General features: G+C 43.2%; 1 protein-coding gene across 2 annotated transcripts in view; it reads right to left on the bottom strand.

The window, feature by feature from the left end:
* UBR2 (ubiquitin protein ligase E3 component n-recognin 2) overlaps nt 1-2,938 on the bottom strand; it is a 55,480-nt gene extending 52,542 nt beyond the window's left edge. The window contains exon 1 of one of the 2 annotated variants that reach the window (XM_040058011.1): nt 2,771-2,938. In XM_040058011.1, the coding sequence (XP_039913945.1) occupies nt 2,771-2,848 (78 nt within the window). In that variant the 5' untranslated portion in view covers nt 2,849-2,938. The remainder of the gene's footprint in view (nt 1-2,770) is intronic. The other variant, XM_040058012.1, reaches the window with a different exon arrangement.
* Between the last annotated feature and the right edge of the window lie 12,336 nt (nt 2,939-15,274).

Genomic DNA, 15,274 nt, shown 5'->3' with positions numbered 1-15,274 from the left:
TGCTTTCCTCACTTCTCTTTTCCTAAGTTTGACTTCTTAGAATCATGACTGATCTGCTAAATCTTTCTACACTCATCTAGCTTTGGTGAAAGCCTAGTTTTTTCCTAAGGAAGTCCATGGGAAAAGGTTGCCAAAAAGCCATAGCAAAGAATCTAGAAGTCTACAGATAATCTCACCATTCCCACCAGGATCCAGAAAATACCACAGAAAAAAAAAATGATTAAAAAGTAAAGTTTTCAACAAGAATTTTCTTTTTCCCACCAGTTCATTCATCTTTTCCTCTCCTTTCATCAGTTTTGCCTAATAGCTACTACTGCCAAGAACTGACCCAATCACAGTGGCAATGACTTAATCTTTTCCATGTTTTCCATTTAATAAGCTTGTTTTTACATTATTTTCTATAGCATAAACTAGTTATTAAACTAATAGGATTTTTTCAGGAAAATATCTTCAACTTCAGTCTTTTAATTCAGCAGTACAACATCACTAATTTCTATCTAGAAAACACACAGTGCATGCTAGCTACACTACAAGCTCAGACAAATACCTAGGCAGAGAAAATTCTTGTTCCTCGAGTAAATGGCCTTCCCATCCCAAAAATTCTGGGAGTAATTGTCTGGAAGTTAGGCGTGGCAACGACCAACATCATCACATTTAAATCTGTTTGTGGAGCCAGTTTTACACACATAACTGTACATACAGTTCTGAAAATCAGATCCTGGATGACACAATATCAGAAGGAAATCCAGGCTACTAGGACAAGGAAACAGATGTGGCTCTAAGAGCTGCCAGGAAGGCAACTCACAGGTCTGTTGTGCAAGCAAAACTGTTAATAGAAATATATACATAGGTACACATATGTTGCACTGCCCTTCTAAATCGCTGCCTGGGGAGCACTGAACTCCAGAAAAACTACTCAAAACTTTGGAATTTGTTCTTTAATAAAAGCATTCTGAATTTGGGCAAGGTTTCAATTAGCATTTGTCTATCTTCTAACCTGAAATCACACACAAGGAAAGCTAATATTCTACTCTCCCAAGAGAGTTTTTTATTAAAAAGGGGAAGTGTATTCCTCTTCACTTCCTCCCTCCTCACACTTACTCTCCTGCAATAACTTTAACTGCCCTGGGAAAAAAAAAATGTGCAAAGCATTGATCAAACAACACCTTATGTAAATAAATACCCAATGGTTCATCAGGGTTTCTATTAAATTCCCATCTAAGTTAAGAGATACCGTGAGAACAAAATACAGAATACTAATAAGCCATAAAACAACTTACTTCTCTGTTTCAAAAGCTAAAAGGTACAATTTTTGGGTTTTTTAGCTACACATACACACACACACACACAAAACAAAACAACAACAAAAAAAACACTTGCAATGTAGGCTCATATTATGTTAAAGAGAACGTTTTTACTATTATTTTTGTTCTTTGGAAGTTAATCATTAAGTTGTTGCCATGAGAAACTGAAACCTTAAATGCTGCAACTATTGGTTTGGGATGGTATTTGTTTTGTTAATATTGGGCTATTGGCAAAGTAATGCTATCAGCAAAGGAGGCAGAAAAACCACACTAGATTTGAATGATAGATTTCAGAATTGGAGCTTGCTCAGGTGGTGACAGATAATAAAAATGAGAAGGATTTGACTACATTTAAGTTGGCACTTCTACCTACAGCAAATTCCTAAATGCATTCCCTTGGGTGCATGATTGCCTTGAGTTTACCTACAGTGTGACCCAAAAAAAAGTCTGCTATTCACACAGACAAGGTAATTTGGGCTCACTTTGGACTACTTCAAAAAAGTTTGAAGGAATTACTTGGTTTGCTGTAGAGAAGAAGGAAGACTTATCCCAGAGATAACCTGAATTATAACAGTCATTTTCATTTGGAAAGCAACCAATGTAATTCCCATTGGGACACACACAGACAGCTCTTCAGGGTTTTATCCTACAGATACACACATGAGCAGTCTCAATATTTTAACACATCCAGTTCCTCAAATGCCCAAGTGTCCAAATGGACAAACTTTTATGCCAGAAACAAAACTTCCTCCGAAGACTTCGCCCTCGAGACCGCATTCTTCTTCCAACTACTCTTTGTAAGAGCAGGAAAAGTATATAAACAGGACTAGATTTCTTTAAATGTTACACTGATTTTACTAATATTTCCTTTGCAAACACCCCGTTCTGACCCTAGGATTAACTACTGCAAGCTTTTCCAAAACCGCATAAATAGTGGGGAGGAAGGAAGAATCCTGTAATGGCACTTCAACACTGTTAAGCGTATTTGGAGTCAGACATACACCTAAAGTAAGGGGGGGGGGGGGGGTGGGAGGGGGATTCTCCTCAGGTCCAGGCGTGATAGCCGGCAGAGAGAGGCAAAAGGGCAGCAGAGGAGGAGGAACGTAACCTCAGTTAAGGAAGGGGCGAGATGCCCGGGCGCCCGCGGCAGGGGATGGCCACGTCCAGGCGGCTTGCAGGGAGCCACCTGCGCCAGCCGGCACAACAGGAAAAGCTGGCTGATCGCTGCCGTGGATTTCGGCTGCGGCAACAGCGACGATGGCGACAACAGCGCGCTGAGGCCAGCGGGACGGCGCTGCCGGCCGGGGGTGCCCTCAGAGCCGGCCCCGGCAGGGGCACCCTGTCCCGGAGAGCTCGCTGGCCCGGCGGAGCGGCCTCGCCCCGGCCCCGGGAACGGCTCCCCAGGCCGGTGCCTCCCGCGGCCTCCGAGCCCCCGCTCCCTCCCCGCGCCGGGCCCGCCGCCTCACCACGGCGATCTCCTCGGCGGAGCACTCCAGCAGGCTCTTGTCAATGGCCTGCACCTCCGCCTCCAGGTCCGACGCCATCTTCTCCCTCCTCCTGTCCCCTGCCCCGCGCCGCCGAGGCCGAGGCCGGGACAGCCGGAACGGGGCCCGGGCGGCCACCCAGCCGGGGGAACACACACTTCCGCCCCGCCTCCCGCACGTCACCCGCAGCCGCGCCGCGTTCTGGGGGCTGCAGTCCTCCCCCGGCGCTGCTCGGCCGAGACGCGGCGCTCCGCGCCCGGGGCCGCGCTGCGGGACCTGCGGGGCCGGGCCGGCGGTCGGTGCCCGCCCCCGGCCGCCTCCGCCTGCCCTGCTCGCCTCGCGGAATCCCGGCATCACGGGATGGGTCAGGCTGGAAGGGACCACGTCTGGTCCAACCTTCCTGCTCAAGCGGGGTCATCCCAGAGCACATGGCACAGGTTTTCTGCCGGACGGTTCTTGAGTATCTCCAGTGAGGGAGACTCCACAACCTCTCTGAGTAATCTGTTCCAGTGCTCAGTCACTGCACTGTGAAGTTCTTTCTCATGTTCAGGTGGAAGTTCTGTGAATCGGTTTCTACCCCTTGCCTCTTGTCCTATTGCTCAGCGCCACTGAGAAGAGCCCATCTCCCTTCACATCCTTATGGACATTGATGAGGCCCCCTCTCAGTCGTCTCTTCTTGAGGCTGAACGGGACCAGCTCCCTCAGCCTTTCTCGTAAGAGACATCCCCCGGTCTCTCAGTCATCTTCATTGACCTCTGCTGGACCTGATGCAGAAGATCCACCTCTCTTTTGTACTGAAGAGTTCAGAACTGGACAGAGCACTCCAGATAAGGCCTCACCAGAGCTGAATAGAGGGGCAGGATCACCTCCCCTGACCTGCTGGCAATGCCGTTCCTAATGTATCCCAGGATTTTGTTGGCTGCCTTAGCCACAAGGATGCTGCTGGCTCATGGACAGCTTGTTGAACGCTGGCACCACCAGCTTATTGTTCACCAGTCTCCCCCAGTGCGAAGCAGCACCTGGGACTGGGGATATCTCCAGTGTGGCTGGCAAAGCTGGGTGCCCCCCCTCAGCTGAAATGCCATTGCCAGCACTGCCAGTGGGCAGGGAGGGCTTCCTGGAAGGCTATGACATTCCATGCAGGTGGATGGGTAAATTATAGGAACGCGGCAGCTACGGCTTTAAGACAAATGTTACTAAATAGCAGAAGCTATAAATTCTGTTGCTCAGATTTCAGGGGGCCAGCCAAACTGAGGTGTGGCTTGCTCACTCAAGTGGGGATGCCGCTCTGCGTCTCAAAAAACAAGTCAACACCAGCGCCAAACCCAGCAAATGATCATCCTCCATAACTCCATTTCAGCACATACAGGCTCGGCATCTTACGAGGCCTTTCTGGAAACCTGTTGTACCACTGCTGTGCCCACGGGTTTGCATTGCACCTCTGTAATTACAGCTGGGCCCAAACCAAGCAGACGTGTCTGACCGTGCGTGCAGCCACGGGGCACCTGAGCGTGCTGAGGTTTAAAAACACACCTTCCTTCACTTGCTGGCAACTTTTGCATGGACCTAAGCGTTGTGCACAAACTGAGTACTATTTCTACCTCACACCTCCTATCCGCCTTCGTAGCTGAAGTAAGGACCCACTCAGCAGGAACCTTAACCTCGCAGAGTCTGCTGAGGAAATCTCTGCTCTGAAGAATTTACAGTTCCAAATCTAGACAATGCATGGGAGGGGAATAAACAGGCAGGAAAGCAGACCAAGTCATAGTTGCCTGCAGTACTAGCTGAAGGCACCTATAAATGTTGCCTTTGCCAAACACTGCTAAGGTACAGGAAAGCTGTGCATTGAGAGTGAGTGCCGCTTCACATCTTATATATTCCTTAAAACTTTGTAGGCATTCTCATAGTGAGTATGCATAATTGCTTCTTCCCTTTTTAAATCTCCTTTCCTCTCCCTTCTCCTCATTCTCCCCTCAATTAATAATTTACATATTGACTTTCCCAAGAATAAGCATATTTTCCTTTTGTATGTACCCTTCCTATATGCAGGGTACATATTTTACTGTATTCATTTTTATCTCCTTTGCCATTTCTTAAGTAATTGTTCTTAAAACACAGAAAATAATTGTATACTCCTAAGAAAATCAGTAAAACCCACACTGTTTCTCATTCATGCACAGTGCATGCCTAAGGAACACAGAACATGAATCTTCTTTGGAACATAGCACACGATGAAGAAAAGCCATATGACTTAATTGTTTTCCTTTCTGGGCTGCATGAAAAAAATGTTAGAAAAATCCTGGAGTTTAGTAATGTGAAAGGCATCTTATTTTACCTAGCAAAGTGGGCAACCCAAACAGTAATTAGCCTGCAAAGCCATTATTTCCATATGAACACAATAATTTCCTGAGTATCATTTTTTACACCTTCGGGAAGAATTTTCCATAACATTTAGCCTGCACTATTTATTTCATAAACAAAGATAATATTCAAATTCAGGAGTAGACTATCTTCTGCCAAAAAGCCAAACTTTTACCAAGTCTGCTATCAGATAGAAACTGAAAAAGAGAAATCTAGACAATTTTAATGTTTCAGCAGGGTTAATAGTAAAGTTTCATTGCATTTCTCTATTCTAGATGAGATGTTTCTGGGTCTCACCATGCTTTCAACACACAAGATAGCCCACAGAATGCTACAGACCATGGTTATGAAACATGCAAATGTCATCTATAACTCTCTCATCTCCTGACCTATCTGTTCAAGCACTGCTTGCCTCTGCCATTAAAAAGAAAAGGATAATAATAATAATAATAATAATAATAATAATAATAATAATAATAATAATTTTTTAAAAAAAAACTAAATAGTAGTTTGACTGGGGATCAATTATTAACTTAATTGAAGTCCAGTATTTTTAATAAATGCTGCATCCATTAAGAACACAATGTAAAAAGGTGCCCTGGTTTAACCCCAGAGAGCAACCAAGCGCCACGCAGCCACTTGCTTACCCCCCCAACCAGTAGGACTGGGGAAAGAACTGGGAGGGTAAAAGGTAGAAAATTTGTGGGTGGAGATAAAGACAATTTAATGGGTAAGCAAAATGGTAAAGCAAAAGCTGAACTCACAGAACCCACAAACAAATAAAAACAAGGAGTCTATTCACTGCTTCCCAAGGGCAGGCATCTGTTCAGCCATCTCCAGGAAGGCAGGGCTTGATCACGTGTAGCATTTATTTGGAAAAAGAAACATGATCACTCAAAAAGTTCCTCCCTCTTTCTTTTGCCCCCTCTATATATACTAAGCATGATGTCACATGCTCTGGAATATCCCTTTGGTCAGTTGGGATCACCTGTTCCAGCTGTGTCTCCTTCCAACATCCCATGCTCCCCCAACTTCCTTGCCAGTGTGGCAGCACAAAAAGCAGAAAAGGCCTGGGCTCTGTGTAAGCTCCCCTCAGCAATAACAAAAAACAACTCCATATTATCAACCCTGTGTTCAGCACAAATCCAAAATACAGCCCCATACCAGCTACTGGGAAGAAAATGAACTCTACCCCATCCTAAACCAGCACAATAGGCATAATTGAGAAAAAATGAGTGGAGACTGATGGTTCCTTTCTAAAATTTGTTTTAGAAGGGACTAATGAAACACCCACTAGAAGACTGCTTCTTGATGCACCAGAAGTCACCCATGGCAGCCAAGCTGAAGCCCAGCTAGTTTGAAAGAGAAAGGACCTCCAGTAGAGCACGCTCCAGAGGGCTCAGCACACGGTAATTCTTGCTGTCCTGGCTGAATGCTGCTTGAACATGATCATCTTCAGGGCCTGTTGCATTTGCAACTAGAAATAGATTAAATCAAAAGGTAAAGGGGTGTTGGAGGGAATTTTTAAGCAGCTGGTTTTCTGGTGTGTTCATTGTACCTCAGATGCAGTCGATTTGACATCACTGTATTAATCTGAATGTAGATAGAAAAATACTGCATATCTAGACTGCAGGGACAAATGTTTATGAAGAAGGCTCAAAAAACCAACATGCTATTTAATGGAATTTTCTGGAAATCATTATGAAAGGTGAGTCTTGTGAGGAGGATTCAGAAATGTTTCTATTCTCTGTGAAATGTTTCCTGGTACAGTTCAAAAAACATTTTAAAAGCACTTCCACATCTGTTCGTTAAAACAATGATGCACTTGCAGCTCATTGTGAGGTTTAACTATTAAAGCAAATGAGATGCATTTTGCTGCACGAAGTTGGTATTATTATATTATGTCTATATCTAAAAACATCACTTTAAAAAGAGATTTGTATCTCTTAAATCTTCCCTAAGTCAGCAACCCTTTCCACCAAATAAAACATATGTCTAAATGTAAGATTCAGGTTTGTATTTTCAGTAACAGTAATTTTGATGAACCTGTTTCCTTAGCAGATACTGAATGACCACAGTAGTGATTTTTACATAGCAAATACAATTTTTAAAGCCATTATCATTTACATGGCTTCCCTCTCTTCCTCTTCAGTGCCAGATGAGGTAGGTTTGTAGTCACCATCTCCTTCATAGTCTTCAGACAATTTCAGATGGTAATTCTTTTATTTCTGTACTGCCAATTCCAATGACAAATTATGCTGACCAAAATAGAATTTTTTCCTGTGATAATGCTAATTAAAAGATGAATTGTGAATGAGGTGAACAATGACACCCGGCACTTGGTGGATTGATAAGATGTAGTTCACTAAGCAAGACATTCAGAACAAAAGAGCACACGGTAATCTGCAAACACGGGTTATTTTAGGAATTTAGTTCAGAATTAGAGAATTAAAAATACTATCTGACAAACTGTAGGTGATTTTTTTTTCCTTGGAGGCACTGGTGCTATTATGTCAGCCCCTTTAGCAATAAATTCAAATAGGCTTATTTTTTTTTCCCCCTCTGTCTTTGCATGAGCTTAGATTGTAAGTGTATAATATTCTATGATGTCAAGGAAAATTATTTTTAAAAATATACTGAAAACAGAGCGTATTGCATAATAACAGCAAACACAGAAGGCATAATGAAAGCATAAAGATACTGTGGCCATGTTCCCATCTGTGAATGCTCTCTGCAAGTCTAGCAAAGGCAGTTACATAACTGATTTTTATTGGATTAGGCAACAGCAATATTGCTAAGCAAACCGATGTGCAGAATTAGAAATCTTCTTCCACTGTGGAAATAAAGAAAAAAGACAGAGGAAGGGCTTTCACTTAACATCCAGTAAGAAGGCAGGGCGAGAGGATGTGCATCTTCATTAGTGGATCATGTCGGGGGACAACATAATTTATTTTCATCACGCAGTGCCTTAGAAAAAATACAGTGCCAACTCAGTCCATGATAATTTCACTGCTTTCTGCAGTGTAACGTGTCAACAGTCTAGAGCTCAAGCTGGTAAGTTAAAACATCAACCCCTAAAAGAGATTTAACAGGAGTTAAGATAATAGTCTCTAATGAGTTGCACAGAGGGAAAAACTAACATGGGAGCAAAGGGAAGAAAAACTACACATGCAAAAATGTGCCTGATCTCATCTGTTTTCACTGTAAATTCAGAACACTGCTGGTGTGTATTTAGACATAGCAGTTAATACAGGCTGGGCAATGAACAGATCAAGAGCAGTCCTGCCCAGAAGACCTTGGGGGTGCTGGTGGATGAAAAGCTGGACATGACCCAGCCGTGTGCTCTGGCAGCTCAGAAAGCCAAACGTGTCCTGGGCTACACCAAAGGAGTCTGGGCAGCAGGCCAAGGAAGGGGGTTCTGCCCTTCTGCTCCCCTCAGGTGAGACCTCTCCTGCAGGGCTGTGTCCATCTCTGGGGCTTTCAGCACAGGAAGGACACGGACCTGTTGGAGGGAGTCCAGAGATTGTTATAGGGATGGAGCAGCACTCCTGTGGGAAAATGCTGAGAGAATTGGGATTGTTCAGCCTGGAGAAGAGAAGGGTACGGGGTGACCTAACTATGGCCTTCCAGTACATGAAAGGAACCTACAGGAACGATGTAGAGGGACTTTTTACAAGAGCCTGCACTGACAGGATAAGGGGGGGTGGATTCAAAGAGAGTAGGTTTAGATTACATATTGGGAAGAATTTCTTTATTGTGGGTGGAGTGAGGCACTGGAAGAGATTGCCCAGAGAAGTTGTGGATGTCCCATCCCTGGAAGCATTCAAGGCCAGGTTGGATGAAGCTCTAGAGAAGCTGGTCTAGAGGAGGGTGTCCCTGCTAATAGCAGGGGGTTTCAACTTAGATGATCTTTAAGGTCCCTTCCAACCCAAACCATTCTATGACTTTAGGATACAAAGAGGTCTGTGAGCTGGTACCAAGAACGTCTATGTTTGTGGCTCAGAGGTGGTCAGCTTTAACACCTAGGAATGTGAAAGAACCACTTGAATTTTTTTCTGTAGCTAACGCCCTTCCCCTGCACTTATTGATGCCAATGATCATACAGGTTTATGCCGCAGCCTTCCCCTTCGCAGGACTTTCTTTCACGTGGTTGACTATTTTTCAAGTTTGAACAAACTCAAATATTATTGAGACTTCTGCCACTTGTGATTGCACGGCAAACAAAGCGGCAGGAAGTGGGGTATAGAGAAAGGCGGTCAGCCGTATGTAGGGTATGAAGCGCGGCTTTTGATGCTGCGCTGCCGTAGGACCAGACCTTTAGCACTAAGAAAGAGCGGTCACGGTGTTTAGGATCCACCGCACCGCAAGCAGTACGCTGTCAAAGCTCGGGGCCTCAAAGCTGCTCCAGCGGGCGTAGGATACGGTGAGGTAGGCAGGCTGGGCAGTCCTCCTGAGCCGTGCCCGCTGCGGGGGCTCCCTGCGGGAGCCTCCGGCGGGAGGCGCGGGCAGAGCCCGCCTCTCCCTGCCCTTCCCGCAGCCGGCGCCAGGTGTCGGCAGGCGGCGCGGGCAGGCGGCGCAGGAGCGCCCCGCCGCCGCCGCTCCCGGCCCCGCTCCCTCCGGCCGGCCACCGGAAGGGTGCGGGGGCGTGCCGAGCCCGGAGCGGCCGCGCGAGTTGGCTTCACCCCATCCCCCTCTCAAATCGAGCGTTAACTGCTTAGCGGCTGGCGCTTCGGGAAATTCGAGGCATTGTTTTGAATGAGTCAGATGTTAGAAGGAGAGAAATGTGCTGCGCGGCGCCTGGGGGCCGTGGATAGGGCTTTGGGTGGTAGGAGAGGCAGGACAGGGAGAAAGCAGAAGTGGCCGAGGAGTTGCCTGCAGAGATGGATGGCGGGATGAGTGCTGCAGTTATCCTTTGGGAGAAGAAACTGGAGCAACCTTCTGTAGCAAGGTCCCTGCCTCAGCACTGCAGAGGAGCTTCTGAGTGTCGGGAGCAGCTGTGCATCCTATGGTGACACTCGGTGACAGCGCTTGTTCTTGGCTGATGGAGACCAGAACCGATACTGAACCGCTGGAGAAAGAGTTCTTGACTCCGTCTGAATCCGCATTTATGTGCGGTCTTGCAGAGGATGCAAGGAAATGGGAACATACAGCCCACATGCAAAAGCAGGGTGGATGAAAGATCTATCTGGGAATATGAAAATGCTTTGAGCAAGTGAACTAACTCTTCTTCTTTCCCCCTTCATTCACACAACGGAGCAATTTTAAATTAGAACAGGTTGTAACAGATTTAATTTAGATCACCATGGTGCCTAGTATAATGCTACAGCATATTCTAGTTAATCTTTCCCCCTGATTTTAAAGGGCTCAACAGTTTTTACATTGTGGATTTCTTATAGAATGTATGGCTGCTAGGCAGTCCTAGCCAATTAGAATTTTTTTTACTGCACCATGATTAATTTTGTTAGATAAAACTACTGAAATACAACTGAAGGTAGAAATAAAAAGCATTTAAGTGCTCTACAGCCATGATTTACTCTTCAGAGATGCATTTAATGCTGTCTCCGGCAGAAGAGCTTCATCCATTTTCCAAACATTCATTTGTTTATTTCAAGATTAGTCTCAGTTATAAACAGACATTAAATCACCTCCAGGCCCTAATACATTGTAATGAAGTATTGTAAACTATGTAGTATGTTGGTTTAAACAATGTAATCAGAAAGCAACAAAACCATTTTCTCCTGGTTCTTGCTGGCTCCCTGACTTCTGTCTGTTCAAAGAAAAGTTCTTTTTAGTCTGTAAATGTCAAGGTCACTCAGAGGTCAAGTTTGTGCTTTTGAGCTGTGGTTCCTTTCAGGTTATTGGCTTTGTTTTATTACTGAAAGGAACCATCCATTTTGGCATATAGAGCAAAGAAGTCATGTAATCCTATTAAATACAAAACCAACATGTACAAATAATGGTGAGGGTTTGACAATCACACAAAAGCCCCCTTTTTCTGCCCATAGTTAAGCCTGCACTGAGTAATTAATGGTCCTTCCACGAGCCTGTCTGCAGTGGGAAAACTGCCTAACTAGTTTTCAAAACGCTTGCTCAAAAACTGGCTGAGAGCCCCTTTGGGGCAAGCTGGCATCCTTCTACTGTGATGCTCAGGAATGAGAGTGGGCCAGAAGCGCTTACCTGTCACTTTCCATCTTAGGGCAGAACATGGCACAGAAGACTGGCACAGTCCTAGGCAGAGGATCCTTGGAAACAGAAAGAATTAATTAACAAAGAAAGAGGAAAGGATCTTGGTAGAGTTAAGGATAAAAGGAGGTACTTTAAGTTATTAGATAATAAACTTGCTTTGTTGGCAGGAGAGAGAAGTTGAAAGTGGAGGTTACAGCATGCAAGTTGAGATGTAAGTGGATCATTATGTACTGGGCAAAAAAACTAAGACATAAAAAATTAACAACAAATAGCTCACTAATTTCCCTATGAAGAATGTTTATGCATTGTGCAAGGTCAGTAGAAGAAAAAATTAAGAAGAGGAAATAAAGCAAAATCAGAGTTTAAAATGGAGAAAGTGTAGAATGATTTAAATAAAACTGTCCTCAAAGTGGTATCTACATAGAGGTAACAGAGGGAAAATGCTGAGGATTTTCTTGGTCAGTTAGTTCGGATCAGATGTGAACGACGGGCTTGCAACGCTGTCTGTTCTGCTTGTCACTTCTCTGAGGACAGTCAGCTACTGCATGCAAAAACAACTGAAGGTTGCAAACCCCAGTTTTCATAAACAACATTCATAACACTATTTTCACATTCCCTCAGACAAGCATATAGGTTATCACAACTTTAAAATCTCTGTCTGCTGGCAAGACAAATCATTACCATCCTAGAGTGTATGCAGACATAAGAACTGACTGGATCTATTACTGAAAAAGAGAGATGAGCTGATTGAGAGTACAGATAGCAATTGTAGATAAGATGAAAAACTGCATGAAAGGTAGGGAGGAGCTGCAGAAATGAACCCCATAAAGACATAAAATTGAATATAACAAACATTACAGAAGTGGAAATGAGAAACTGAGAAATCTGTATTACCCAGATTGTGAAACAAGACTTACGGACAGTAAGTTTCTGGCCTATCATATTGCAAGGACAGATAGACAGTAAAGATGCTTAGAGTTTAAGTGTGGAACAGCTCCAAGATTTTCAGATAGTCTTCTAATAGGAAGGGAAAAACACTGGCACACCACCAGGGAAGGACCTCCATGCAGGATTGCTCCTTAAACACAGACTCAAGAGGTTTTTGGCAGACACTTCAGCAAGAACGGCCTCTAATGGTGTAGTCTTGAAACAAGTCTGGAAGAAGTCTCTCTCAGCTCTGGGTTTGGTTCTTGATTTGAGCATAGTTTAAGAAGGCCACAAGTTCAGTATGAGTAATTAAGGCTGAATTTTTTTTTTCCCCCTCCTTTGTTCCCAGCGCATCACTCAAGTAGTGTATGAAAAGTGAAATACACCCACAGCTCTTAATCTGGGGATTTCCTCAAGTGATAGACAATCAGAGTATAATTAGCTCCTTTGCCCCTGTCTGGGGTGCAGAGGAATTATCAGTGCCTCAATCTTCAGCTATTGCTAGCTGTTAGATTAGTCAACTGGCATGGGATTCAAAAATCCGTGTATGAGCTGTACTTGTCCTCCTAAGGGGATTTAGAAGATGTGTTGGCATGATAAGAGGACACATAAACTGTAAAATATATACCCAGAGAAACACAAATGTATGCCTTCTTGTCGTTAGAATTTCTGAATGGAGTGAAATGGTTTCTGCAGACCAACATATCAACTAAAGCAAAAGTTGATTTGAGAAATCTCTTTTCCCTCCCCATATTTCTTCAAGCTTTTTCTAACAACACTACAGGAGATTATTTTGGGAATCCCCTGTTTAATTTCCCTCCCAACTTCTATACTAATTTGGAGATTTACAGGCCATTTGAATGTGATGGAAAAGCAAAATTAGCCCATCAGAACGACTTCATATATGCCTGGATTTGTCATCTGCTGCCCTGCAGCTGCTGCTGGCAAAACTTTCTGGCAAATTTGTTTTCCTCTATTAATTTTGTTAACCTGCTTTATAGGGGTTCCTCGCAGTTCCCTGTCCCACAGCAGCTATACAGTAACTTCACTGCATTTTCTGCTTTCTGTTTTTCAGTGTAGCTCACACCTCCTCAAGAATTTTGGGGCCACCAAACGAAAACAGTGACACAGAAATGTAAAGGAGCTTGTCTTCTACTGTAAGTGCATTCCCATCACTGTAAAATTGTGAAACAATACAGCTTACATCTATCTGATGATGTAAAGTGCCCTACATCACTATAAACAGAACATACTGTATATATATACTGCATATACAGTATGATATCCATGTGAGTTAATAGCATTTTTAAATCTTGACAGCTGTATCCCTACACTTTAAATGCATATCTGCCCACTGTCACATAAGTAAGAAACAAATAAGTAAGACACAGTGAGACCTTGAAGTAACTGGTATATACAACTATAAAATACTTGTATAAAAATTCAGGTTACAGTTCTGAATGGGAAAGTTCATAGCAGAAGATGTGGATGGCTGTTTTAAATTCCTTCAACAAAACTCACATAGGGTACATTAAATTTTGAATTAAATCAGCAAAATAATTTGCTTCTGTGGTGAAGAATATGAAATAGAAAACAGAAATGGCTGAAAGAAGGGTGATGGGATGACAGGGCTAATTCTGATCAGAGGTGGCTGTCTGTGCTCTTCCACACAATATGCCGTGTGCTATTGTCAATATTGCATCCACTTCCAACAGACAAAATTCTGAAAAAGGAACAAAACTTTAATCTTGATCTCAGTTGCTGGTGTGGACTTAGACACATTGCGTGTTGCAATAGAGAACCACAGTGACTTGATCATATCTGTATTTAGATATTATCTTTCTGTTACAGAAAGTTATTTAGATTAACTTTAAGTTAATATGCCTGGCATCCTTCTACCCTCATCGTACTTCTTTTTACAACCTTTTATCTTTAGAAAACTTTTGATTGTAATCAGCTTCATTTTTCCTTCTGTACTCAAAAGTAGGATTTCTTCTTCTTCAACAAACACAGCTCTGTAACAAACTGTCCTAAAGCATCTTTTTTATATATCAATTTTATCACAGAACAGATTTTTAAAGCCAAGATAAAACAATTCAGAAAGATTGGTAGGGGCATTAAACAAAAGTAGTAGGAGACAGTACCTTAAATCTGTCATTTCACTGGATTTCACTGGATTTCAAGTTGATGGTGCCTCTGTAAAGGAAGTTTTCATTAAATAATGTAGTTGATTTGAATCTTTGTCTGCAAACAGGACTGTGTATTTCTTTCCAACAGTACAACAGCAGCAGATTTAGAGTAAGTTGTGCTTCTTCCTAGAGCAGTTTTCAGCTGTTACCACTAGGAGCACATACAAAGCCAGTGGGATAAAGCCTCCTGCATGTCAGCCGAAGCTCCAAACATTTCAAATTGGGCACGAGATTTACTTGAACAATACTGGTCAGTCTTCAAGAAATAAAAATATGTAAAGACCTGGGAGAATTTTTTTCATACTTTAGCTCTGCAGCTACATTCCTGGATGTCACTGGACCACCTCTGTTCACTTCTCCAACCATCTGTAAAACGGAGACAGTATTACTGGCCCCTGATTGTATTCCCAACTCAGATCCACAGTCAATGGTTTTAAAGTGTAGAATAGTTCAAACCACACCATCAACTTAAAATCTGGAAATTATTAAAGAAAATATTTTCACTCATGTTAGTGTTATAAAGATACATCATTTTATGTTTATGCATTCATAATTTACAAACGCATGTAATATAATTTATGTAATGTGTATCTATTAAACAAATCTGTAAATTTACAAATATATATGTCAGTGTATTGTATTAAAAAAAAATGAAAATCCTCTTTTCTGGCATGTGAAATAACCACACAAACTGGAGCATTGCTCACTAGGACAAGATCCTGCAAGATGGCCCATGTCACTGTGTCTCTTGTGCACACATGTACATGCCCACAGATTATTCCTGACAGCATGATAGTATAAGCAACTCTTCCAAGAGGAATGG

Source organism: Hirundo rustica, chromosome 3 (genome assembly GCF_015227805.2).
Source record: "Hirundo rustica isolate bHirRus1 chromosome 3, bHirRus1.pri.v3, whole genome shotgun sequence".
Lineage (NCBI taxonomy): Eukaryota > Metazoa > Chordata > Aves > Passeriformes > Hirundinidae > Hirundo > Hirundo rustica.
Note: the sequence above shows the minus strand (reverse complement) of the source record. Positions and strands in the feature narration are given on the sequence as shown.